Source organism: Mya arenaria, chromosome 17 (assembly GCF_026914265.1).
Source record: "Mya arenaria isolate MELC-2E11 chromosome 17, ASM2691426v1".
Taxonomy (NCBI): Eukaryota; Metazoa; Mollusca; class Bivalvia; order Myida; family Myidae; genus Mya; species Mya arenaria.
In genome coordinates, this window is record NC_069138.1 from 37,829,692 (window position 1) to 37,854,304 (window position 24,613).

Genomic DNA, 24,613 nt, shown 5'->3' on the forward strand with positions numbered 1-24,613 from the left:
GTACTATAATGATTTACCGTTTGAAAGAACATCTGAGTTATGCTTTCAACAGGTCCGCAACACATTCCATTGTCTCTCTGTTTGATAGCTGAATGGCCTGTAGCTGCTGGTCTAAGGTTTGTGTTTGCATTGGACTTCATTGTGTCGCATGGAAAACATGTTAAGCTTTCTTGGGGCATTGTTAAAGATGAACTTACAACAGCCCGGACTATTATAAGAACGAGGAATGTCAACGTTAGGATCAAGTTTGCTAGTAAACAAATAACAGCTGTTATTTTTAAATTAATGCGATTGCACTTGTCGGAACCCTGAAAATAAACACACTCTTTAAATATCGCATATCACAAACCCCAAGTCAGTCTGTTTGTGTCATTGTTTGTTTCATATTTCATCTTGACGAGTTACAGAAATATAGATTACGGACTAGTTTTGTATTAGTATACAATAATAACAACAACAACATCAACAACAAGATTTCAACAATTTGCAATACCCTCTCCGTTCCTTTGGGCTTTGGACCTCTAGGCATCTTGCTCTGAGATCAATAAAGGTTTTTATGGCTGGCTCCCGCTCGTTGTTTATGCGCTAGGTTGTTAATTAACTCAGGGCTGATGTCTGGCAGGATTAAAGTCCTCTTTGTTAAACCTGTGTTAGGATGTTAATGAGATGGATTAAAAATTCAGAATTTAACAATCCTTTTTAGCTTAGGTGCATACTAAAGATAAGTTAACTGTTGTTTCAATGACATTTTATACATAGGTTTATCAGTATCGTAGTGAATTTGGTTTATAAACTTTATTTTTATTTACTGTTGTTTAGAAACATGGTTCTGTAGCGGAAAATCCTTTACATGGCATGTGCTAAGTTTTACATAAATACTATCAGTATCGCATAACATAAATATCAATGAATAAAGGCTGGAAGGTTTCGAAATTTTCCAGTTAGTCACACACGGATGGGCCAGCATATCAATTAACGTTATCAGTGTCATCGAGACGGAACGCTTATAGGGGTAAAACCGTAAAAAACAAAACAACACAAAAACTAAACGATTGTTTTCGTAACCAAGAACTGATGTACCCCCTCTGCACATCGTTTCAATATGGTGAACATTTGTGGCAAGTTTTTTCAAAACCTTCAAGTGGTTCATCAGGTTCGGAGAGGACACGAAATAAAGTCATATGAAATGTGACCTTGACCTTAAACCGCGCTTTGTAACATGCGCTGTGCATATCGTCGTAATATGGTTGAAAGCTTATACGAAATATATTCATATCATTGTCATATGACCGTTGACCTCTAAATGTAACCTTAACCTTCAACCAAATTGGTAGTAACATGCACTCTGCACATCGTCTCAATATGGTGAATATTAGTGGGTAGTTATTATAAAATCCTTCAAGCGTCTCAAGAGGTATGGAGCGGACACAAAATAAAGTTATATTATAGTCATATGGGGCCGTCATTTGTCAATTATTAGCAATAAGATTGTCCCGGTAGCGCGTCAAATACATAATGGTTCATTAATATACAATGTTATGTACAAGGACTATCTTTTATTATTTCCGTGCCAATGACTGCATGGATTTTTTGAAAGTTGTTCGTCTTGAAGCGCGAATTGTGACTCAAAAAATGAGAAGGACTGGGGACTATTGTGACCCTAAAGCACTATGCCTCTTTTACTTTATTTGTATTATCTTAATACTGTTTTTACACGACTTTCTTAAAAACATAAAAACCTTAAAATTCATTTACAATAAACGTATCCAAATCTTCACAGCTTCTGCGTTTCCTGAATTTATATCGCAAACGTAAGTGTCACTGTATTCGAGGTAACACAACCGCGTGGTTGGACGTCTAACCACATTTTTTCAAAGACGTACATTAATTTCTCGTACATTTCATTTTCGCTCTTTTTACACCTCGTCGATTCTCCCTTGTGGCTAGTTTTTCATCTTGTCTCTGAGGCAATCACCAGGACGACATCACCCACCTCAAAATCCGTTTGGTCTTGAACCTCTTCTTTCTGGCATCAAGTTTATGCAAGCAATCAAGAATCCAATAATGACAGATTTGCTTGAGAATTTCTTAAACATATATCAAGCGTTTCCACATGTGTCACATCAGTTGAACATGGAGCAGGTTCAACACCTCATTGCACCTACATTGGCCATTGACAACTCTTCATCAGTCATATCTACATTTTGAAGATTTTTACTGATAGCACGTTCGGCTGATTTGGTCATAGCAGTTTGTACACTTTTTCACTTTTTTGTCTATATCTAACTTTTACACAATTTATTTATATTCATATCCATCCGCACCCACAAAGGCATATTTAATCCGATGTCTAATGATGGAGCTATTATTCTGTGCAGCTGGTTTTTGTTTTTTGACGTTTAAAGTTACTACATTCGTTTTCACATTCTCGAATTTCTTTACGTGCTTCTTCAATCCAATGACGTGATTTTAAAATGACAGTACATGGTTACTTCTCTCACCATGGATATTTCAGTTGATGATGGGTTTTCATTATTGACTTTGTAACCCAGTTATTTCGCGTAAGTATTATAGGAAACGTCGACAAGAATTATTGTTCTGCATATTTTATTTTACTATCACAACGAATTAACCCATATTCATACATTTTGGGGTTAAATGTACAAGTATGCTTTCTGGCCGTTTTTTCCTTTGGATAATGCTCAGGATTCATCAGGATACTTTTCAGTTGTGCCGTTTATATCTGAATCTTCTGGTCCGTTCCACCGCGCAGTGTTGTTGACTAGATGTTTTACTGCCGATCTTTTAGACGCAGTATCAGCTTGATATGTCTCCACTGACTTGGTAGAAATAATTTCTTGAATTTCACTGACGCGATTAGCTATAAAAGGCTTTAAACAACGACTTTCCACTTGTGTCCACCAAAGAACATTCAATATACATGCTTCCTGTAAAAAATACCACTTGGTTCATTTCGTACTGTAGAGCTTGTATCACTGTTTTTGCAAGACTTGTTCCCAACGCAACAGTCATTAGTTATAACCGAGGTTGGTGGTTGCTTGTAAAGGTGCTATTTTTATTTTCGATAAAATATATATAACGACGATTTTTTTTATCAACTCATTTCATGCCTTCAATAAAATATCTCCTGAATCAAGTTCATATATATGTGTAAGCATTCAGTTCTGACATACTTTAAAACCACATTTCGGTTTCGTGTTTCGTTCTATGGTCAATTTTATCATCCTAGTTATGGATCTTACCACAACTTCTTAAGTATTGCCTTAAATTACAAACAGCCATTATATTCCTTTTACTTTCAGAACATAAGGCTTTGTACAACTATATTTGATTTGAATGCATAATTTCATAATACGCTCAACATTTCCTTCACTGGAAAATTTCCAAGTGCTAGGTTCACTTCACTTCCCCAATCTTCTTCTGCGATTTGCTCAAGTACTTTTGTCGAATTTGATTACCAATTTTAGCAAACATTCCAGCCTTTTTCAGGCATATTTTCCCTGGCTATTAATATAGAGAATTATAATAGTTTACTACAACTTCTAAAAGATTCATTTTGGTAATTGGCAATCGAATATTCGATCGTAAGAATTACCGAAAATTCAAATATCAAATTTGTCATTCGTTTGCATCCCTACTCATGAATTTGACAATTCTGTATACATCTCCATACCCATGTTTTATTTAACACTAAATCCATGTTATAATCCATGAAGGTTGATTTTAGTAAAGTTTCAGTTGCTATTTCAAATTCGTTCTTATACATTTCTGCATACTTTCTGTAAAAATAACGTTGTGAAGGCTGAGCTTTCGCCTCTTTTTGGTTTTCCAACACAAGTCCTTTCAAGCGGTACAATATTTTTATGAAAATAAAACTACAGAAACAAGTCAAGTTGTCGAAATTTGAAACATAAACCTCGTTTAATAACACAGGGTCAACGCTAATGACACAAAAACAAACAATCACAAACCAGAAACATGGAACAACAACACAAAACTTCCAAAACAAAAAGATGGGCCTAGATGTTGCTACTTAGAGTTAATACCATGCAAGTGGATACTTCATTGAATGTTCATTGCAATTACTTACTTTTTTTGTTACCTGTACCATTTCTGTTGTGCATGCATATGTGTATTTGTCCTTTCAATGTCAACTTTCACTGGTATTGTTTCAAATAATTGAGGGTTTTAGTACGTACATCTTCCAATAATGCATAAACAAATGTGTTCTTTGATTTAAGGTAGAACACCCCTAGCGATAATCTCCACTTGGAACTTTTCCAATTTTAATGCTTTTACCTATGTGGCTAAGCACAGAACTAAAATTATTTTGAGGGCTTCAATGTACAGGTTCAAATTTATCCAGAAGAACATTTTCTTTTCTTGCTTTGTTTTCATCAGCTAAGATATTTCTCAGAAGTTTATATTAGGAGGTCCGACTGAAATAGCTTGTTGGAAATGTCAAACAATAAATACTTTAAACAGAGACGGAGAAACATTGGGAGTTTTTGGCATAAGGTTAAATTTAATTGGTGTTAACCAAACCCCAGATGCGTCGCCAGAGTGTCCCAAATAAAAAATCAATACATGTTACTTAAAGTACTGTTAAAGCTGTAGAGCTTATACTAATATGTGACAGGAGCGAAGTTGATACACGAATCAAACTCAGCTTTCCAGCATTCTGAGTTCTAATCGTCACGATAGAAAGTTGGTTTCGACAACCTGTTCAAGTGTTTTCACTTATATCTTTCCCCAAGTGTTTGTTAATTGATTCTTGTTGCGACGGCTCTCCGGAAGAATTACACACATATCGACCATCCGACCTTTGTTCTTGATTCACTTTAGAATTGCCTCGTCTGTCAACTCAAGCTTTGAGACTGCTACTTTTAAATTTCCTGTTCTTTTTTCCGTTTTACAATATTCAATTATTCATCTTAACAAGTAGTTAAATTGTCCATAGCCCCTTCCATCTTGTCATGCATTACTTTGTAGTGTTCTTTTGTGGTAACTTCTTCATCACAAGCCTAACATTATATCAATAATCCTAGTAAAAACTGCTTTAAATATCTGCCTGCCTGCCTGCCTGTCTGCCTGTTTGTCTGTCTGTCGGGCAGGTGATAGTCGTGGTAGTTAAAGGTCTTTTGGGGGGTCGTGCTCTACTAACGTTACACCTCAAACAGAGGGTTCATTATTCAATTTATTGTCACCGAAGGGGTATGGAATTAAAGGCCTTGTTCTGGTTCTTAGAATAGTCATTTGATACTGAATTCTAGGTTCTTAGGCATGTAAGAGGGAGTTGTAGATAGTTCAATTTAGACAACAGGCATGAATACCGCAGAGTCCTTGGGGTCAGGTAAGGGAAAAACCTCTATGTTTGAGGTTTAAGGGCCCACAGTTCTACACCACCCGGCTTAAAGGACACCCGCATTTCAATAGGGAATTGAAAGGATAATCAAATTCTTGGGGTGTGGGTTAGAACAAATTCATAGAAAGGGTGACAAAAGGTTTGGGCAAAGCGACACCAGGTAGCAACATCTCCCAACTGCTACATACCCATACACTAATAATAGTCATAGGAAGTATCCGTCATAATGCAATCAAGGGACCCCAGGGATTAGGGACCTACACATTCAGAGGTATATTCTGATTCTCTGGATATAGGGTTTCAACAGAATAATTGGGAGAGGTACATTGGGTTTGGGCATAACGACCTCAGGTCGCAACTTCCCTGACCTTCCCTAACCGCATCATACACATATAAAAATGGTCTTAGGGAGTTTCCTACAGGGTTGCAATCATTTGACCCCAGGGAATTTGAGGCAAACACTTTCATCATTTTACCCAAATCTGGTGACCCACAGGCACAGCATTCTAAGGATAAAAAGTAATATTCCGTTTATCTTGGATACGGATACATTAACACATATATGCAGTATGTTCCTGTTTGAAAGCCCCATCACTTCTTCTAACGATGTGCATAGCGACCGAAGAGGTCAGCATCCCAGAGCTGTATCGTCCCGACCAACTGTGTTTGGTATGAGAGAGGGGTATCCATCTTTACCTCAAGACCAAGTTTATGCTCCTCGCCCCCTCTCTGCGGGAATATTACTCATTGGAAAGCAGGATTGCTTGGTGTGACGGGGGATTATTACCGCGAAGAGACATATTTGGGTTCGCCAGGTTCTTCCGGCCGGGTTGAACTTGAACTTCAGGGAATATCTGATAGCTGGGGCGGACCTCGGCAATGGGGGTGACAAAAGTCTTCTTGATGGGTACACGCAGAAAGTTCATGTTAAGTTTGGTTATATAAGTTGATTTTAGGATTAACCACACCTGTTACAGGTTCAAACCGATGCTGTTGGTGTATCTCTAAGTGATGATGAGAGTTCAGGTGTCCCACCATGGTGTTGTCTCTTTGTTAGCTGGTATCCTTTAAGGTTCTGATCCCACTCCAGTGGTGTCGCCATCAAGGCAATGCGCCATAGTTGTTAACGGGTCGGATATGGAAGATATGGTGTCCCATCCTGAGGAAAATACTATTATAGTCCTTTCATCGGTTGGTACCCAAATAGGTGAAGTAAAGCTGTCCCATCCAAAGGATGATTTTCATGTGGTCTTTTCGTTGACTGGTACCCAAATGGGTCCTGATCCCATTTCAGTGATGTCATCATCAGGACCATGCGCCGCATGGGGCTGTGCGCCATGATCCAGTTCGAGTTAAGAACCAGTTGTGTTTGGGTCGGCATATCTAAATTTCTTTGTTTTCAGGAAGTTAGGGTTTGCGGCGTCTCTTTACTACGCGGCGAGGGGGGACAATGAGGGATCATTATTGCGACAAGATTTGCTAGAGGATAGTTTTCCAGAGATGGGTAGTGTTCTAATGGCGATGACTTGTTATAATTCTTCTTGAGTGGGAAAAGCTACGAAAGTGCCAGAGCATATCCGGTGGGATGCTTGAAAGGAACTTTTCTCATTTGTCGGCGGGTCAATATGAATCTTTTGGGGATCTCCTGCTTAGATTTTATGACATATTTGCACAAAATGAATTTGACATGTGGTACTTAAAATTCTTTCAGGGTTTTGAACATACAATTGATTTAGCAAAACATGATGCTTATTTCCGCTACTTTTGTGGGGAAAGAGGGGCATCGTATTTGTGAGGCGGTCTGCGTGTCGCCTGATGACAGGTGACGGAGTTGGGGTTTGGGGTTGTAGTCACCTGCGTGCCGCCTCGCCTGTCCGTTGATGCATGCCACAAAAACAGTTGATGACAACATCTGCAGTGTAGTTCATCAAGCACTGAGCTATCTGCATTGTTGCACCGGAAACCATAGCTGCGTAGTCATAAACTCCTGGCTGGACAGGGCCGTTGTTACTCAGCCCGTATGGTTTAGCGACATCATTATATTCCTCTTGGTAACTGTGTCGCTGAAGGAAGTCCTGATACCCCGTGTCGTGAAACAAACAAAGGTCTTCAAAGGATGCTACCCTGGCTCTATCTCACTATGTAGCTTTGTCAATCTTTATGACTCTATCAAACTTGTTACCATGCCGGGAACCGAAGGGAATGGTTGGGTTGCCCCGGTCATTGACGTTTTCATAAAAACCCTTTTAAGGAGAAATAACTTCAAGTTGTGCATGTTCCGGGGTGGCGAGGTCTGACAACTACAACAGAAGAGTCAAGTGCAGCTCCTGTCCTGTTTTGGCTGGGAGCACTACCTAGACCTTTGTAGGAGATGCAGGCGTTTAGAGAGTATCTGAGATTGGATTATTTAGCGAGGGCATTTAGACCAAATTAGTTGAGTTCAGAGTATCCTGTGGCCTTATTCCGGATAACCATATCGATCCAAGATCAGTCGCGTCCCTGTTATGTATGTGCTGGAGCCTCCTTAGGCTTCCTGCTACAGATCATGCAACCCTCGTTTGAAGACAGTTTGGAAATTATGATTCATAGTTTAACCTGGAGATAAGGACTGAACCGGGTGGTTTCATTTCATTAAGGAGATATCACAGCCTGAGTTTGCGTAGCGGCATGGTCCGCCGTCTAGGAGGTAAGGGAAGTGGTTGGGCAACTAGGTGAGTTTGCACCCGAAACAGGTTTTCCTAGCGGTTTTCGGCAAGTGGAAGGGCTGTTTCTGGCTGACCCCGCAGTCTTGGCGGTGGAGTCTGACGCCCTGTATTCCCGCTTTTTCGTGAGAGGTTAGCCAACCGGGGGTTTGGGATCCGTCATATAGGAGATTGCCCACACCAATAGATGATTTTGGGCGATTGGCCGGGACCCTTAGAGTTAGACTAACCTTTTTGTTTTATTGTCGCATTCATGCTTTATTAATTTCTTGATTTAGGTACCATTACGGTCAAATTTGACATAGTTGCATTTTTAATTGCAGGAGTGGTTCTATTTGACTTTCACTGGATATTTATTTTTCACTTTGTGGATTCTTGTGTTTTGAATATCGATATTTGCAATCACACGCTCAAATATTCGGAATAATGTGCATATATTATGTTGTTTTTTGGCGTTCCTGTCATTGACCTCCCTTTTTGGTAGTTGCTAGACTGTCTTGGTCGTACAAAGGTGTTTCCGGTTTTCTGGAGTGTGTTTACTCCTGGTCTAACTTAACCCGGATTTAGGGGTTCAAAGAGCTTTAGGGCGTCGCCACATTTAACTTCGGGACCCGGGGGGCAAATAAACGAAATGGGGGGGGGGGTATTGTGATCATGTTACCACAATGTCGCCCCAGATTGCGAGGCTGCTGATTTGCTGGGAACAGAGCTGTAAAAATGGAGTCCCCTTTCAGCCACACACCGAACCAGGACACCGAACCATACAGATCATACCTCAGAACCGAATACTAGAATTATGAATGGTAAGTGCTGCTCACCTTGTCTCTTTATTGAGGTTAATTTGATTACTTTATCATTTTTAAGATATAGACTCAGGTCAGAACAATGTGCTTTTTTTCAAATGTTTAAAAACTCGTTCAAGAGAGATGTTTAATTTCTGTTAGAAAAATAACATTTGAGTTAACCTTAATATCATATGGTCGTTTGTTTGCAAATGGTTAAGGCATTTAAAGCATGTTTAAACTTCGCTTGATTATTTTATTCCATGTCATAAAAGAATAGATGTTAGATTATATGCCAACTTACGGTTTATTTCATCAAGCATTCCCATACATAGATGACCTTCCCAGTTCATCCCGGTTGTTATCATTTGATAAGAAACCAAGAACGCGTCCTTATAGCACGATAACTGTTAGTATAAAAACTTAAATAGAATGTGACTTTACTCATAATTTTACAATTAATTTACAGTTATAAGTAGCATACTCGTTCATAAATAATAAATTTATGTAAACAACAAGTTTCGTATAAAAATATTGTTTCTCGTCAATTGAAGCGGCATCGACTTAGACATTTTTCTTCGACGCTTAATAATAACTCTTTATAAATTGATAAAAATACTTTTTTAAATCCGAAATGCAATCATGCTTAAAACCCTGTCACACCTAGCCGCATTTCCACTTAGATTGTTCGGCATTGTTAAATTACTCAGAGCGCCGTGAGATCGCAGAAAACAATGATATTTTTCATGAACATGTCGTTGTCACGGCGTTCTCGTGGCGACCTTGCCGTTTCTACCGAGTTCCATGGCGTTCTACCGCACTCCTACGGAGTTCTAAATGACGACTTTCTGCGCTCTCATAGGTATATCATGGCGCCTCCACTGCGGCGAGTTGCCACGGCGCGCGCACTGCACTAGCGAAGTGCGCCGTCGCTCGGCGTAATAAGCGATCCCACCGCGATCAGTCGACATGCCACTGTGTTACCAAGGAGATGCTTGCGATTCAACTGCGCGCAGATAGGCGTTCTTGATTTTTCTTGGACGCCGTCTAATTGCGGCACTAGTGTGACAGGAGTTTTATAGTTACAACCTGTGCAATATACATGATCGCATTGCACTTGATACTTCTCTACTTGTCTTTTCAGTCATTTAAGGATGGTTCTTTAACAAATGATTAGTGAACTATGTTAAAATATTATAGTATAGTAAAGATTAATTAATATTAATTGCTTACGTGGATGAACAATGTGGGCTAAAACGTTCGTGCTATATCCAATTACACTGCGCAAAATTGTTCACTGTCCTAAAGGTTTTCCTGTCTGGCAAAATCAGCTATGAGTATTCAAATCTAAATAAAACATAACAATTTATTGCTTTTTACTTTCGGTTTACCTAGTGCGCCACTTGTTTTCAGACTTTGATATATAACTGATAACATATATTTATCTGTTTCTAATCGTTTTGATAGACAGACAAAAGAGGCCATACCAAATGTTTGTGTGGCGTTTTAAATGCAACAGTTTTAATTTAACGAATAAGATCTTTGTGTGAGTGTGAAAGATAGCTCATAAGCAAGCGTGTGAAAGATAGCTCATAAGCAAGAGTTGTATATTTGTCTTGAAATTCGTTTCAATGCTAAACATGGCTTCCACTCTTATCTGTGAAATATGATATGATATGATATGATGATATTATCTGGAATATGATAAATGCAATCTTCATAAAAACAGAAATTTATAACCAGTTTGGGGTAAGAATAATTGATGTTGAAAAAAACTTGCCAGAAAATTCGATATTTGGCTGGGTGATAATTTGCATACAACCTTGTTGAAAGTGTATCATGTAACTGGAAACAAACATTTAATTGTTTTATAAACCAATGTTATTGATAACCCGGTTAAGATTATGTAATCTCTATGTACTTTCACAATACATGCATGCTATCGAATAGTTACATCAGGTCATACTCCATCAGTTGTTGATGACTGCAACCACGTAGGCTTACATACCAGTAAAATACCTAAAAGAATTACTTCATTTCAGTGCATAATTATGGCCATTCTCGTTTTCCTTAGTCCCCCAAAATTAACGTTCTCTTTTTTAGTAAATATCATTATTTCCATCTGAAACATTTGACGTAATATAAAATTACCAGTCTCAGTGTTTTACACCCAAAGCACATCGTAACATTTTTAGCAAACTGATCTTTCTTCATACTTAATATTCTGATCTGATATTTCAAACAATGCCACGCAGGCATAATATGCATGGCTGATCTCCCTAAATCAGCTAACACTGCAACACAAGAAGCTCGGAGGAACCTTCATATATCTTTTATAAGTATGAGCATGAACCATTTCAATTCATTGCATATATTTCAGTTCGGTACAGTAGTGAATGACTTTTTCTTGCATAAAAAGTTTATTTTACATGGAAAAAGCTACATACCACAAATTTTGAAACCAAAACTGTACTTTTCAACACAGTTCAACAGTACTTGCTTTAGACACGGTTTTTAAGAGCAACATACTCTGCCATCTTATACATGGCCAATCTCTTTGTAAAAGGTGAAACCATTTAGAATTTCTAAGCAATTATTATCATAAAACCCACCATAGTCTATCAAAGTGAAACAGTTCTAATTTTAATTTATCAACAGTTGATTCTTTGACCTGTACACCTGTAATTGCAGTGTAAATCAAACAATACCCATTGTTAAATAGTCATACGCAAAATGAATAACAATGATTTAAAATACCGATAACAGGGACAGGTGTATTTACTTAGATTACATAACCCGTCTGGTACTTGCATAACCTGTCTAGGGTGGTGTGGTATATAAAGGTCGGTTTTGACTACTATGGTCAGCTACAAACACAATAACAGTGTTCGTTAAACAAATACTCCAACTTACGTGTATTTGCTACAGCCTATATATTTATATTCCAAAACAATACTACATCGCGAGATTCGTGATAAATTCAACAAAGAATAACATCGAAAAGTTGTATTTGGGGTTTACGAAATATGAATCCCAGTAAAGAAATTGTTTTAGGTGATCTATGAAATACTGTGTTGCTTTACATAATATATGTTCTGAATGCCATAAAACAGTAAAACCGAAATATCAGAGTTGAAGCGATAACCCGAGAACGGAATCTATCTGAACTGGTTAGCAAAGCTTACAAGAAATGAAAACTGAAAATATTGTAAAAGCATCCATATATAAATTTGTGTCAAGTACTAGCGCTAAACTAGGGTAAACACCCTTAGATATTCTTTCTTTAACATCAGTGCCGCGGTCTGAATGCCCGCGCTCGTCTGACGTAGTTTTTGTTCTCAGTTGAAACGTGGCAACACTCGAAAATTATTTAAGTGAAAGTTATTAGAGTTACTAAACAGTATTGTCTCTGGGAACATGAGAAATAAGTTCCGTTTAGTAAACTTATATTCAGCTAGTCGCGCTTCATGGAATTGCACGAATGCCCTCCTGTATCCAGAATGAACACGCAACCAAAATGTAGCCAATCATATACTCCTGAACAGGTGCACCTTAAAATGGAAAAATCACGCATTATGAACAAATATCATTTTGTGATAATATGTTTATTAAGAAACTTTAGTATAAATAGTAGAGTAATTAGGTAAAACGTTAATTATAAATTAGAGTGTTATTTAAGTATGGTTAAGTTCGTATTGTAAAATTTTGAAAGCGATAAAGCTTATATTTACTTAATTAATACGATCATTATGAAAAAACCAGAGCTGTTACAGAACAGATCTGAAACCTAATAAATGCCCCCTATTGGTTCTTGACTCGTGTATAGCCATTAGAACGAAATATATATCATATTTTAAATAAAAGGTTTTATAAAAATCCCATGTATGTTAACAAAGACACAACAGTATTGATATCAATAATACTAATGAGCCTATAATTTACAACATTGACCCCAAAGAGATTTGAATACGTGAAACACCTTTACACTTCTTAAATGAAATTTAATAAAAAAAAAATACCGGGTTATTGCCGAGACAAGGTTGTACAAAATCGACACACGGACGAACAGACATATGGACAGACAGTACAGTAACTATAAAGTTTTGATTCAGATTTTCTTAATTCAGTGTAAATGTAAATGTATGCTTTACCTATTATCTAGGCACAACAATTGTCACAAACAATGACAAAAACATTTAAAGATAACGCTGGGCAACAATGTCGGTATATCTCAGCCTATGTCGGCTGGGATCCTATCTGCCTGGGGCTGGCCACTGTAAACCCCCTGTCACACTTTGGCGACTTTGGGCTTCGAGTTGGTGCGAGTTTTAACTCGCCTAAACTCTTCAGGTGTCGTGCTGGACTCGATTCCCTGTCGTGGCATGTTGAAGACATGTCTCCTCATAAAGAAAGTACTCGGCAAGCAGTGGCGAGAACTTTAAACGGTCAAAAATTGTCGTACGAGTTTTCGTCTGGTACACATATCGAAGACATGTGGTAGGGGAACACACTCGAACACTTGTGATACACATGTCTTCACTTGTTGTCGCTTCTCGCCGCGTCTAAAAGTCGCTCGACAATGTACGGGTTCAGCAGCGACTCAGGGGGATATTATTTCGATCTTTGCTTGAGATTCGTTCGAGTTGTTGTGAGTTTGTATGTTCCTCGAGACTGTTGCGACTTCCGGCGAGTTCAATGTGATCATATCAAGAAAAATCACTGCATCATTTCTTCTTAAGATTCCAACCAGTAAACATCACTGTGTGTACAAGAGATAAACCATTGTTAGACTATTCATGCCTTCGAAGAGAAAAGGAAAGGCTTCGTTTAGACAAATGGTGGCGTGGAACCAGATGTTGAGTCATCACCCCCTGCACAAACAACACCTTTAAATTTCTACGAAGCGTCACCTACGCTGATCAACTGGAATTTGGTCTTGATGTGCAGCACCATCTGTATTTTTACCCAGTTCGCCATGTGTCGTCCTTTTTCGTACATTCTCTTAGCTCACTCTTAATAACTCGTCATGATATTGTGCACATATCGGCATAACTCGTAGAAATATCTGTGATTGTCGAAAGAGTGTCGTACACACGATGTTGCTTAAACTCGGGTTTAACAGAAGAAACTCGTACTACTCTCGTATTCACATGGAAGAGAACTCGAGCAGGTGTCGAACTGATGTACCCAGCATCGGAATCCGCGGTCATCTCGTGTCATTTTTTGGCGAGTTATAAGTCACCAGCACTCGTGGTAACTCGTGGATACAAGTCTTGACAGTGTGACAGGGTCTTTAAGCACCATCCCGTATGTTTCTGGAGATGTATTCACACACTATCCCGCAATCATGCAAATCACACTTGCAATCACAACCTGGCTGGACAAAGGAACTACATTAAAATCAACTTGAATCCATAAGAAATTTTAATTATTCGTTATTATTTTACATCTTATATTATTATGTAAGACACCATCCTTTACATTCAGATGTGCCGTTGGCTCTAACCAACATCTTTAACAAAGAACAAGTGTGTATGATGATGCCGTAGTGACTATTGTATAATTTTACATTTAGAGATTAAAAAAGAGTTCTAACCCTTGTAAATATAAATGTTATTTAAACAAATATCCACAAATTGTCTGTTCCCTCGATCAGAACTGGTGCATACATTCTCCATGAATAGTACTTGTATCACACTTAATTCACACATTATTCTGACTAATAATATACGCGTGGACCTGTCCTCTGTAAGATTTTGTTTCAATCTGGTTTTAACAAGCATTTGTTGAATGTTCTGAATTTATAGTTATCAAAATCTCATTTTTCCTTTCCACTTTTGAAGAAATGTTTACAATTATAACAAATCAGCATTTAAATGCCGATTACTCAACTCAAGTCAACTCAGTCCAAAATCTTTATTTTCCATCATTTGTCCAACTGAGCAGCGATTATATTTTTTTCATCGTCCCATAACAAATTACAACCTATTAAACGATGTCCATTTCGATCATGCATTTTGAAATAACGTCAAAAACGTCGACTGAGTTTTTAACAGCTTTCTTCCGTTATGTCTATCGTTAAGTGTTCTGCGGCCGATTCAAAGTATTAAGGACAGGCGAAAATGTGTGCGCAGCATATCCTTTCCTTCCACTTAGTTTTTTGTGCTATTCATTAATTGTTTCTGTAAGTAAAATAACATTTTATATATACATGGCAAAAATTCAAGCGACAAGGCGTTTAAATATCGATATTTGAAAACAAATATTCATCAGTCACGAGTGTAGGTTAAAATAACATTTTATATTTACTCGACAAAAAAGTCATGCGACATGGCGTTTAAATATCGATATTTCAAAAAAAAAAACAGTCAAAAGTGTGTTTTTTTTGTAAAATATATGCTCTTACCTGCTCTAATATGTAGGTGAACTGATCTTCATTGATGTTATGTAGCGTCAAAAACATACTTGATGTGGGTAAGGGTATGGCGTCAAAAACGCAAAAAGTTACGTTATTTACGTATATACAAGTTCTTACAATGCATGTGAGGTTTTTTGGAAATTACATTTTATTTGACATATATTTGATCATCTAACTATTAAACCAAACCGCCAAATCTGAAATGCGACGTCATTCATTTTCGTGACGGACGTGTAATTTATGCAATGTTTGATCGGTAGCAATGCGTTGCAAACAACATAATGAAACTACTCAATCGAGCACTAATTGATCGGTTTAAACATAAAATAAATGGACAGTTGTGCTAAAAATTTGCCAGTGTATGGTTCAAGATCCACCCAACAACTTCAAGATGTTAGTCAGTGCCGCTTATACGGAATCCCAACGATCAACCGTTGTCGGTCGATGGACTAAAAGTCTAACGTAGACACCATGCTTATTTACACGCATTTTGTATTAACATGGCTATATACAAACAGACAAGGCGTTACAAACCCGAACGTTTGTTCATTACAGTATATTTTGTAAGACTACGTATATCAACGTTCGAAATACTAACTAACTGACATTTACGGACGTTGACGTCATACGTCGACGTCATGAATGCAAAGCATGATGCCCCATCATTCTTAACCTTCCTAACATTGTGTTATTGTTGTTGTCAAATCATTCAGGTGGCCTTATTGTCGATTTGTGTGTGCTTTAATTTGAACTTTGTTTAAACATTAAAACTGAGAGGGAAATTTTGTGACTTTTCATGTTTAACCCTTATGTGTTTAAGCGAAGAAAAAAAAACATTTTGAATTTGCTTCCAAATTATTTCGTTAAGTGTCTCCTGTTCTATGATAAAATGCAAGAACAAAATGGACTTTTAAGTGTACATATATTTTTCAGTTACATAGTTTACCATGTATTCTATACACGTAATTGCGAGTGTTAAGCGTGGCATTAAAGATTCCAGGAATGTTACGTCACAGCTTTGTGAGTGTTCGAATATAAACCTGAATTTGCAAAACTCGGCGCAAACTCGTATCAAATCATAGAAATAACGTAACTTTAGACACCAGGCCCCAATTTCTCGAAACTTCTTAAGCTTAACAGGCTTAAGTCGCTTATTTCAATTAGCCGAAATGCATACTGAAAATGTTTTTTGGTAAATGAAAAATGGTTTATTCTGATAATCATACAGATTATTCCTACATAATTTCTAAAAATTCTTGAAGAAGTAAATATAGCACATTTTATAGAATAACAAAAATAGTGAGATTAGCTTAATCCTGTTATAAGGGACTTAAGAAGTTTCGAGAAATTGGGGCGATTTAGCATATTTTTTCTAGTAAGATTAAATGCGAACAAATATGGAAAATAAAAAGAATACTTTGGATAAAATGGCGTATTTTTGGCGTGCTCCATGGGAACGCTACTATCCATAAATTTGTTCACATTGTGAATATTTCAAAGCTAGTTCATCATTTTCTAGACACAAAACTTAATAGTGTTGCGCTTAAATACCCCGATCGAACGGGTCTATTGTAACGTGCCGACTGTATGTTCAATAGAGCCTATATGGATCGCTCTTCTATGAATTTTCTTCATGCTACTTTGCCTTATGATTGAAACAAATGACTGAAAAATTGATTGTTAAATTAAAACATTATACACCAAATGATCAGGTTTCGAAGATTACTCATTGCTTTATATAAGTTCAATCACGTTAAAATGTATGGACTTCTCTTACGGGAGCTTGTTTATTGGCGATGCAAAATATTTTAACCTTTGCCAGCATACAGATGGCAGTGCCACAGGGCCAACACAGATGCCAGGTATGAGGCTTACTAGTGTTTCTAGTCACCAGCTCTATTCACCAGACTAGATCGCAATGCTCTATTTATCTGGCTACTTGAACTGAAACGCCAGATTACCCTATAGATGTTCATGGTGCATTTTCATCCCACAGATCGCAGTGCTCTGTGTTTAATATTAAACAGCCAGAGGGTCAAGAATCTAATTTATTGCCTTCAAACGACGATTTCCGATTTACTGCTCGAAGCTACCTCGACGGCGGTCTAACACAGAATGAGTATATCAGCTAAGCGAAGCTCTCCCCGGGTGTACGAGTTCATTATTAATATGTGTGAAAAGGGAAAATTCCACTTAACAAAACCTTGAAAAGAGTCAGCTCTATATTTACTAAAACTCTCGATGAAAACAACTCCCGGTTAATAAATAATGTTTAAAATGATTCCTTAAATTATTATTGTCGATGATAAAATAGTTGTATTGAATAAATAAGTCTGTAATATAAAACTAACGTTTAAAAAGCGCGGCCAGATATTCAACTCTGTTAATGGCCAATTTATAACAAAGGGCGGTAATCATGCATGTATGCGGTTTCGCTACACTTTTATAATGGGGATAGTTTACTATGCCAAAAATGAGTAGGCACGTAACACCATAACACCAAATAATTATGTAACAATTATGTAACAATTTCCAAACAAGTTATCTTCTAACAAAACATTTCCACCACTTTAAGCCTACAAATTGAATAAATATATTTTGTTAATTTTACTATTTAATGGCTGACATTTAAACCAGGAGAGGTTTTTATGCGATGGAACGGAGCGTTAACGCTACATGTTTGCCGGGTGGGGAAGGCCAAAAATAAAAAAAAATAAAATGTCTCTTTTTCATTTTGAAACAATTTTCAAGAGTGAAACATGCATCCGTTACAACATGTTTGGTGTTAAAGGGAGTTGGGAAAATTTAGGAAGGAACATTTTATCACAGATTAGTTGAAATTTCGTTTGCCTTTCAAAAATATGAATATTTGTTTGTGTTGAAATGTTCCAGACGATCCAATCAACAATGATTTATGGATTTTTGATGATGTAAATATTGAAAAAATAGGGGGTGGGGGGGAGTAACTCATATTCACATCCGAAATAAAAACTGACACTGTGAGGAGTTTGTGCTTTGGTCCTAAAAAAACAGCTTTTGATCTGTGGAAATTCCTCGGAGGTACATTCTAAGAGCTGAAAGCGAAAAGGTTCTGAATGACGTTAAATAAGGATTTACTCTGTCATATATAAAAATATGTTTTATAAAAATATGATTTATAAAAATATGTTTTAAACAATACTTCTTTGTGCAATACATAGAAAGGCGTTACAAAACGCTACTTTAATCATTTTTCACATGTGAACTCCTAATCGATAAACAGAACATGCCATACAAGTATCATTAAGGTAACTCTAAGCTCGTGCAACCAACTCTTTTTCTGCAAGGGTCGGTAAGTCTACCAGTACACGTGGAAAGCTATTTTTGCAAACGAGGTTTTAGGCCAAATGCTACTGTTACTAGTATGGGTTGTCACACGTTCAAGTGCAAGTAGACGTAATGGTTTGCAACCTCTCTAATGTTGAAAATATACATACATGTATGCAGCTGCATGTAACATACATCTTATACCATGTACAAGTATTGTGCAGTTCCCATAAGGTGGTATTTTCTGTTATACGAAAGAGCCACGAACGTTCTTAGACACACGTTTGTGTGTACTTACTGAACGAAGTAGAGGGCTAGTAGACGTCTCATGTCACACATATATATTTTGTAGATCTAAATTTCATTTTTATACATTGACCTATGCACCAAAAAACTATTTGATAAGTGTAGGAAGCAGAACTCGTGGTAGGTGGTTACGTCATAATGACGTCATGCAAGTTTCACAACATATTAACAGTATGTCCAAGAACTCAAAAGCGCAGTGCTGCATATATTGCTGAGCAATGGTGACTTTAATAACTTGAACAATTTTCATAAGTTTTGTTTTAATTACTCCAACTTATTTCCCCTTTTTCCTTGTATAGTCATATTTCCGACAGAATGAAAAGGTAAATTGTATTTCATTTACCCGTCCCGAGAAAAGTGTTTTTTGCTATTTATCTACAATACGAATATAGAAGATCCAATGTGTGGTCTGTTCCTTTACATTTTATCAACATTATTTTGAAGCCAAGTTTTCTCTTAGTCAATAATAATCCATAATTCGGCTATCGTCCTGCAATGGCATATTTTCTTATTTTCCAGATACTGTATGCATATGAATTGTTAAATGCATTTTATTGTGAGCTTAAGAAGAATTAAGATACGTGCAACTAATGGACAAATTGTTCTTGTAAATGCTATCATACAGTTTGACATAAGGAATTCCCAGTTTAAAATTTATTTGAATTAAATCATAGGAGGCTTCTTAAACATGGCATCATAGATAGCTTGATAATTATCACCTAAATTTAAAAGCATTAATCAGTTCCTGTGATTGCAATTTATTAAGGTATTAGCCATGAAATACACACTTTTTTGAAAGCTTAAACCATCAACATAGTTATAATCACGGTACACTTTGGGACTTTTATCTAAATTCTAAAGATTTTTTACCGTGAATAAAAAAGTTATTTATGTTTCATTACACTGACCCCCAAGCTTCAAGGGCTACAAAGAGCGAAGTAAATATTTTGTCTATATTTGAAATATTTTCGTATTATCAGAGATTATGAAATAAACACAAGTGTTTCTGGTAAGATAAACTTCAGTTAACAGAAACACTAAAGTTCAAACGAACACAATATTGATAGAAATGAGAAAAAAAAATCATTTTGATTGATCTTGTGGCTCTTCGGAACAGAGCAGCTTTTCGATGTTTGAAAATATGTAGCAATTTTATAAAATTCATAAAAAAATAGTTAAGTATAAGGTAACCTGGTGAAATCATTTTAGATATTTTCTATGATGTCTATTGAACAATTTAAAAGGAAATTTATGATAGTTTACCGTCTAGTTTTAAAGAAAATAAACATAATGTCATGTAACCATACAATTTTATAGCTAAAAATGCTTTAAAATCGACCTTTTTCTTGTAAAAATTTATAAAGCCTAATTTTACTTATTCATAAAATGTACTCTTTCAAAAAAAATGCATTTTATTTATGATATTATCTCTGAATACAGAGTTTTAAAAACAATGAGTGTAAAAATAAGAACACTAAGCGGGCAGAAATACCGGCCTCCAAAACTATCAAAGTGAAAATTCTCAACAAATTTTATTTTAATATTATGACATGTTAACAATCTCTGTGGCAAATTTGATGTCTATATGTTTGACCATCTGTTTCATTATGTCATTGGTTTTCTAACATTTAGATTTTATCACAATAATTCATCATTCTTCAACATTTGAAGTCTGGTCTGTTCCCATGCATTTGTACTTGTAGAGTTTGCACAGATGATAACTTCTCAATGCTTAGTCAATGCTGATTTGGTTTTCATGCCCCTTCAGGTACTTTACCCAGTTTCCAAATACTACGATGTAGAAATTCCATTATTGACCTATGAATAGCGGGGAAATACCTTCCGTTTCTAAAAATAGCAACATCCGGTACAGGCCGAATACATCCGATGTTCGCCGCGATCTGTTACGGCGAGTGGCGATATATGACGATGTTACCCGATGTTTCCCGAGATGTATTACATGGCTAATACCTTAACACGCCATGTCGATAGTCCTTGAAAATTTGAGGGTATCTGTAAAACGTCCGGGTTGTTAACCACGCTTCGCCCGTTGCAGGCCTTGATATATAAAGCGTAAACTAGAAAAAAAATATTGAAAAGAAATATTTGAAGAAATAAAACAAAATGAATAGATAATTTAATAGATTCAAGATTCAAGATTTGTTTACAGAATATCCAGAAGGTCATAGCCCATGTGGATAAATATATATACAATATAGTGCCTTCAGGTGATTCCATACATACAAAATTACAAACTTAACCAACCAAAAAAACAAAAAAAAAACATAAATATCAAATACGCAAATACATCACCTTCATAAGTAAGTAAATCAAAATATCTTATAATGCATTCTATTAATTAAATTACCTTGTTAATAACGTTATATGTTTAATCACAGATAAGTGGAAATAAAGGGTATACATGTACATATATACCATAGTTGAGCGATGATGAGTTATGTTTGCAAATATCTGTAACTCCCTATATCGGATGACCTATACAATACGAAACTATAGGAAAATCACTAAAACTTTCAACTTCACTTTTGTTATAGTCTTATCTGAATCAGGTAAGATAAGATAATATCTGTTATTGTAACATACTTCAGAGAATCATTGTACATGAACACTGTGTGTAAATATTCAGTCTAGTAACAATTCAGACAGAAAATGTGTGTCGAAGTGAAAAGTTAAATTTAATATATACTTAGATTTAAGATTAGATTTAAGCATACTTTTAAAAGCGTACTTATTTTCATAAATATGGCCAACCAACCAACTATGTACTTTAGGCCAATTAAATCGATTGCTAGAGCCGCGTTGATAAAATTAGTCTTAGAGTCGAACTGTTTTTGTAGCACTTGGATATCATTGGGGAAAACAACAGGCAGAAATATATAATTTATTCCTCCAAAACAGGAAACCATTTTCTATGATTATGAAAAGTACTATGAATTTTTAACAGTTAAACAACCACAAAAAAACAACTACAACACAATAAGAATTTTTCAAATACAAACACATAACATATGATAAGATATGAGTTGAAGATCTACAGCTTATAGTTATGTAGATAAATGTATGTTATTTAACTTATAGATAGGATATGCACAATGATAACAGCATTATCATAAATATGTAAAATCTAGCAAATGCTATAATGTATGAGAATTAAATGACGTCGAGTCGCTCCAATTTTCATATCCAATAAAAAAAGAGTAAACGGTGTCGTATCCGGACAAACAAAATTGTTAAGCAAATAACTTTACTACCGAACGCAAACTAAATCCGATTTAACGTCATGTCAAAATTATCAACAGATTAATAGATCCCTGTGTAAAGTCATCAATCTACAGCGACAGTCAGTCCAACTTTTATCCAAACATGCGAACTTATCAGTCAACGTAGTAGTGTGCATTTGAAACATAATTGGTATGCACTTGTATTTTATTTCTCCCGTTGTCTGGAACGATGTATCCCAAATAGCAAAATGACAATTATAATAATAAACGATAACAATTTATTAGTATGATAATGATGATCAAATATGATAATCTGCTATGTACAAAAACATATAAAACGCACAGCATGATATATAAAAATCAAAATATGAATCAAGCTGATAAGAGACAATCACACTTAAATCAACAAACGAAATAAGTCATTGATTCAAGATTTTCAAATAATGTTTAAACAACCGTTCTTTTGTTAAATTGATTGTAAAAAGAAACTGCATTCTCTTTGCGATTGTGATGCTATCCGCTTTTATGAATCGTAGTTTCATAATTCAATTCACAATCCCTCTTTAACTGGTTGCAAAACAGGCACCTCTGGAATTGAACAGATCGGCAATTATTACAATTATGTTTTAGATTTTTTTTATCTCTTTACGTGTGACATTAAATGACTTATTTAAAGCAAAACAAAACTTTCGCCGACATAATGAAAGCAATTCGGCCCAATTATTTTAGGCAATATTCAATAATGTACATGTAATTTATTTTAAATCGTGCGATTGCATTCCTATTTTGGTAATAGCTTTTGATGAAATCAATTTCTCTGAATCTGACCATTTATATGAAAGTAATAAATTAAAATAAATATAAAACAGAGATACCAGTTGTCGGCGGGAACAATTCATTATATTCATTTTCGACCATTTCTAAATCAGAGTAATCTGATTTAAGAACAACCAGGATGGCTGAAACTCGTGTTACAAAGGTCCTTAATCGACCCTCGTTTTGATTTTTTAAGTCATCAACTAAGGAAATTAAGTCCATTGGAATCATCACGACGGTGATAACAAAGTTAACTTTTGTCAGGAAATCGCTAACTGTGGTTGCCATCTTTGCAATGGGCATCGTATCCATCGCAACGTCTGCAGATTTTGCAAGCCTTTTTGCACTGGAAATGAAAGTTGCAGTATTCCTCACTAAACTCTGTGCCTCCTTGACGGCCCGTAAAGCATGCTTGAAACGCGTTGTAGCTGCTTGATCTCGTGCAATCGCTTCTTGTAACTGTTGCAACAGCCCATTCTCCGTTACTTGCTGAAGGAATGTTGCTAGTAATAATGCAGATGACCCAGCCAGCCCTAGCCCAGTGACAGCAACAGCAGCTGTACCAGTTAGCCCACCTGTAAATGGTGCTGCGATCACAAGTCCCACGGAAATAATTCCTGACACAATGGACACAGATTTTGTTACGATATTAGCTGTTCTGTATTTTTTTTCCGCAGTTTTAATCTCACGATAAATGGCCCCTACTTGCTCTATAATGTCCTTTCTGGCAGATAGAAGTTCTTTTAAATTTCCAATCATGTTTTTAACGTTTTCAGCGCTAGAATATATATACCACTGCCTAAACAATATATTTTTAAGAAATGTTAAACTTTTAATTTATTTCAAAACTAGTGTTGAAAGCATGTTGTTATCAGAGGACTGAAAGCACTGCACTGAATACAGGAACGAGGTTATGTTCCGATGATTGTAAAATTTGAATGGTTTATTCAATTTATGTAAACATAAACTTGAAATTCATGCCAATTGTTTGTCAATCATGAACACAACTGCGCATTAGTTGTTAATCTTTAAAGGCCTCAAATACAAGAAATACACAACATAAGATAATTTATAATGTTCTAATCAAGCTTTGTTTGCATAATAGCATACGTTTGTAATACAAAAACAGTTCATCAAATTGTTTTGCTCTGTTAACTTGCTTATCAAATACAGATGGTAAAAATAGGCACGTCTGCTTAGAAATGAGAATACTTGTTTCGCATTGTGGAAAGGTCTGTGCAGTAAAGATGAGAGACCAACAAATTAATTCCCTATATATTCTGTAGTGAATTGACCGTTTTGCACACGAAGCCATACTGATTTCTTGTACTTAACGACCCCTTTACCATATATTTGAATAAATACCCACTTATGTACTAAATATAAACAAGTTCAAAATATGTTTCATATAAGAAAAATAAATTGTTGACCTTAGGTATTCGAAAAACTCGTCGGAGTACAATGGGGTGAATATGTGAACAAAAAAGTGGATTAAGTAGATTCAGCATGTTCAGTGATGTTTTTGAAATCACAATCCCCTTTAATGGATGTGGTATAGCCAGGCTTGTATTCAGTGCCATGCGTTAAACAGAAAAAGTAAAAAGACAGAGGGAGGTAACACTGAGAGGTCACTTTTGGATTGGTGTTATCTGCCC

The 24,613-nt window shown here is 36.1% G+C and overlaps 2 protein-coding genes across 2 annotated transcripts in view; both read right to left on the reverse strand.

Annotated features, from left to right (window-relative positions):
• Positions 1 to 10,253, reverse strand: part of LOC128223171 (uncharacterized) — a 13,358-nt gene extending 3,105 nt beyond the window's left edge. The window contains exons 1-4 of the mRNA XM_052932466.1: positions 10,104 to 10,253; positions 9,175 to 9,277; positions 494 to 645; positions 18 to 308 (exon numbers count right to left, since the gene is read on the reverse strand). Of these exons, the coding sequence (XP_052788426.1) occupies positions 18 to 308; positions 494 to 529 (327 nt within the window). The 5' untranslated portion in view covers positions 530 to 645; positions 9,175 to 9,277; positions 10,104 to 10,253. The remainder of the gene's footprint in view (positions 1 to 17; positions 309 to 493; positions 646 to 9,174; positions 9,278 to 10,103) is intronic.
• Positions 10,254 to 21,041: 10,788 nt separating this feature from the next.
• Positions 21,042 to 23,823, reverse strand: LOC128224708 (apolipoprotein L4-like). The gene is made up of 2 exons (XM_052934684.1): positions 23,018 to 23,823; positions 21,042 to 22,730 (listed from the first exon to the last, which is right to left on the reverse strand). The coding sequence occupies exons 1-2, from the start codon at positions 23,715 to 23,717 to the stop codon at positions 22,693 to 22,695; spliced, it is 738 nt and encodes a 245-aa protein (XP_052790644.1). The 5' UTR covers positions 23,718 to 23,823; the 3' UTR covers positions 21,042 to 22,692.
• Between the last annotated feature and the right edge of the window lie 790 nt (positions 23,824 to 24,613).